Raw genomic sequence first — 2,164 nt, 5'->3', positions numbered from 1 at the left:
AGATACAATTTGGTTTCTTCACACTTAACAAGTGTCCTTAATTCAGTACTGACATAAAGAGTAAGAATGGAGATGAGATCAAGTAGCATTACTTGATTATTTATTCTATTTGCATAGTTTTTCTCTGTTTTTGAAGTCACCAAACTATATGGCCTACACAATGCATAATTAGCAAATCAGTAAACATCACTAGTCATCAAAGATAAGAGCACAATATTTTATATGAAATGTCAATATTACAGGCTTACACAAACAAGTCTGTTATATTGACCAACACATAAATTCAAAAGTCAACATACAGATAACAGTCTTTTCTTCGTGGTTTGCTAAAAATAGTCATCGGTTAATTAAGATACAATGCTGTGTCTTCACACTACACCATAGTGCAGAAACAGCGGCATGAACGGCATTGATGAAGCTACGCAAGACTTGCCAGGAGGCACATGGAACAGCAGAGCTGGATGTGCAAAATGGCAAGTGGATTAGAGGAGGCATTACAGGATGGGGTTGAGTAGGGACTCTTATGACCTTACACAAGCACAAATGTTTCAAGTAAATCGGACTCACTTCCAATATCGTCCCATTGCCAGGATGAGTGCTGTTTTTGAAATATCTACCTCTGATGGTTGCAAATTGCGTGTATCGCCATCGTCGTTGTAGGGCAGTACATCATGATACAACATATAATACAGTAATTTACAGTATGATACAAGAGGATGTCAAGTCTTTATAGCAGCCAACCCATCAGCAGGAGTCCTTCTTTGTATCATAGAGAACCTGAAGACGTTCACGATCTTCTGGCGGATGGGTTTGGTTTTCACACTGTAGATTACGGGATTGATTACAGGAGGAACCAGAAGGTAAATATCGGCCATCAGGATGGGAATAAGATGGGAGGCATTCTTCCCAAATCTATGAACAACTGACAACCCGATGAGTGGGATATAAAATAACAGGACGGCACATAAGTGGCAGACGCATGTGTTGAAGGCCTTAAGCCGAGCTTCGTTCTTCTTAATGCTAAGAACAGCTTTAAGGATCATTATGTAGGAAATGATTATAAATATGGAATCAATGCCCTTTGTCATGAGGACGGCCACCAGACCGTAGAGGCTATTCACTGTTGTGTCAGCACAAGCCAGTCTGATAATATCCTGGTGGAGGCAGTAGGAATGGGATAGGACATGGCTCTTACAAAATGGAAACCTCTTGGTAAGGAAAGGGACTGGGAAGACAACACAAAGGCTCCGCAACAGTATGACCAGTCCAATCTTACCAATGACTGAATGGGTTAAGATGGAAACATATCTCAAAGGGTCCCATATAGCAATCAATCTATCTATGGCCATGGCCACTAAGACCCCTGATTCCATGGCTGCCAGCGCATGAAGAAAGTACATCTGGGTGAGACACAAATCCAGAGGGATCTGATTGTAACTAAAGCAAAAAATTCCAAGGACTGTCAGTATAGTAGCCAAGGACACACCAAAGTCAGTCAATGCCAACATGGCAAGCAGGATATACATGGGCTGTTTGAGACTTTTCTCTCTTAATGATGACCAGAATAGTACAGTTGCCAAATAATGCAACAATATATAGAAGACACAAAGGAAAAGCAAGAACTGTTTGATTGTGACCCAGATCTGGAATTCCACCCAGTAGAAATATCTCTGAAGTGTTCGTAGGAGCCGCCATGGTCCACCAAAAGAGTCTGGAATAGCGAAATAACAATAGTAATTAACAATATACATAACATTCTGAGACGTAAAAGGTCTAATGATATCACGGTAATCTTGATGTGTTCTGACCATGACAGGCCCGGCAGATGATTGGTCATCTCAATGAAATGTAGAATTATGTCACTTTGGCAAAGTAATGAAGATAGCCGACATATCTGCTAAACTACAGAAGAGTTTCCATGTGCTGCTCTCAGTAACTCAATGAGCCATCATCATCCTGCAGCAGAAAGATAAGACAGGGGCCATATGATGCGATAGCTACCACTTGGCTCTTCTCCATACATAACATGCTCCATGGTTTTCTCCAGACTACATTATATATACAATATATACTTTTTAACGTCACCTTTGACATCACAATGACCTGCAATTTGTGTCAAAGACTGGAGATGAAAGCATCAATTTGTCTCGAATTTGCTTTATGT

At 40.5% G+C, this 2,164-nt stretch overlaps 1 protein-coding gene across 1 annotated transcript; it reads right to left on the bottom strand.

Moving 5' to 3' along the window:
- Window positions 1-719: 719 nt before the first annotated feature.
- On the bottom strand, window positions 720-1,695 carry LOC141072484 (olfactory receptor 51G2-like). Its single transcript, XM_073559757.1, is given in 2 exon segments — window positions 720-1,548; window positions 1,550-1,695. Coding segments are annotated over 2 exon segments (975 nt in total).
- Window positions 1,696-2,164: the final 469 nt, after the last annotated feature.

Source organism: Dendrobates tinctorius, unplaced genomic scaffold, assembly GCF_039654945.1.
Source record: "Dendrobates tinctorius isolate UK_male_01 unplaced genomic scaffold, ASM3965494v1 ptg000273l, whole genome shotgun sequence".
Taxonomy (NCBI): Eukaryota; Metazoa; Chordata; class Amphibia; order Anura; family Dendrobatidae; genus Dendrobates; species Dendrobates tinctorius.
Note: the sequence above shows the minus strand (reverse complement) of the source record. Positions and strands in the feature narration are given on the sequence as shown.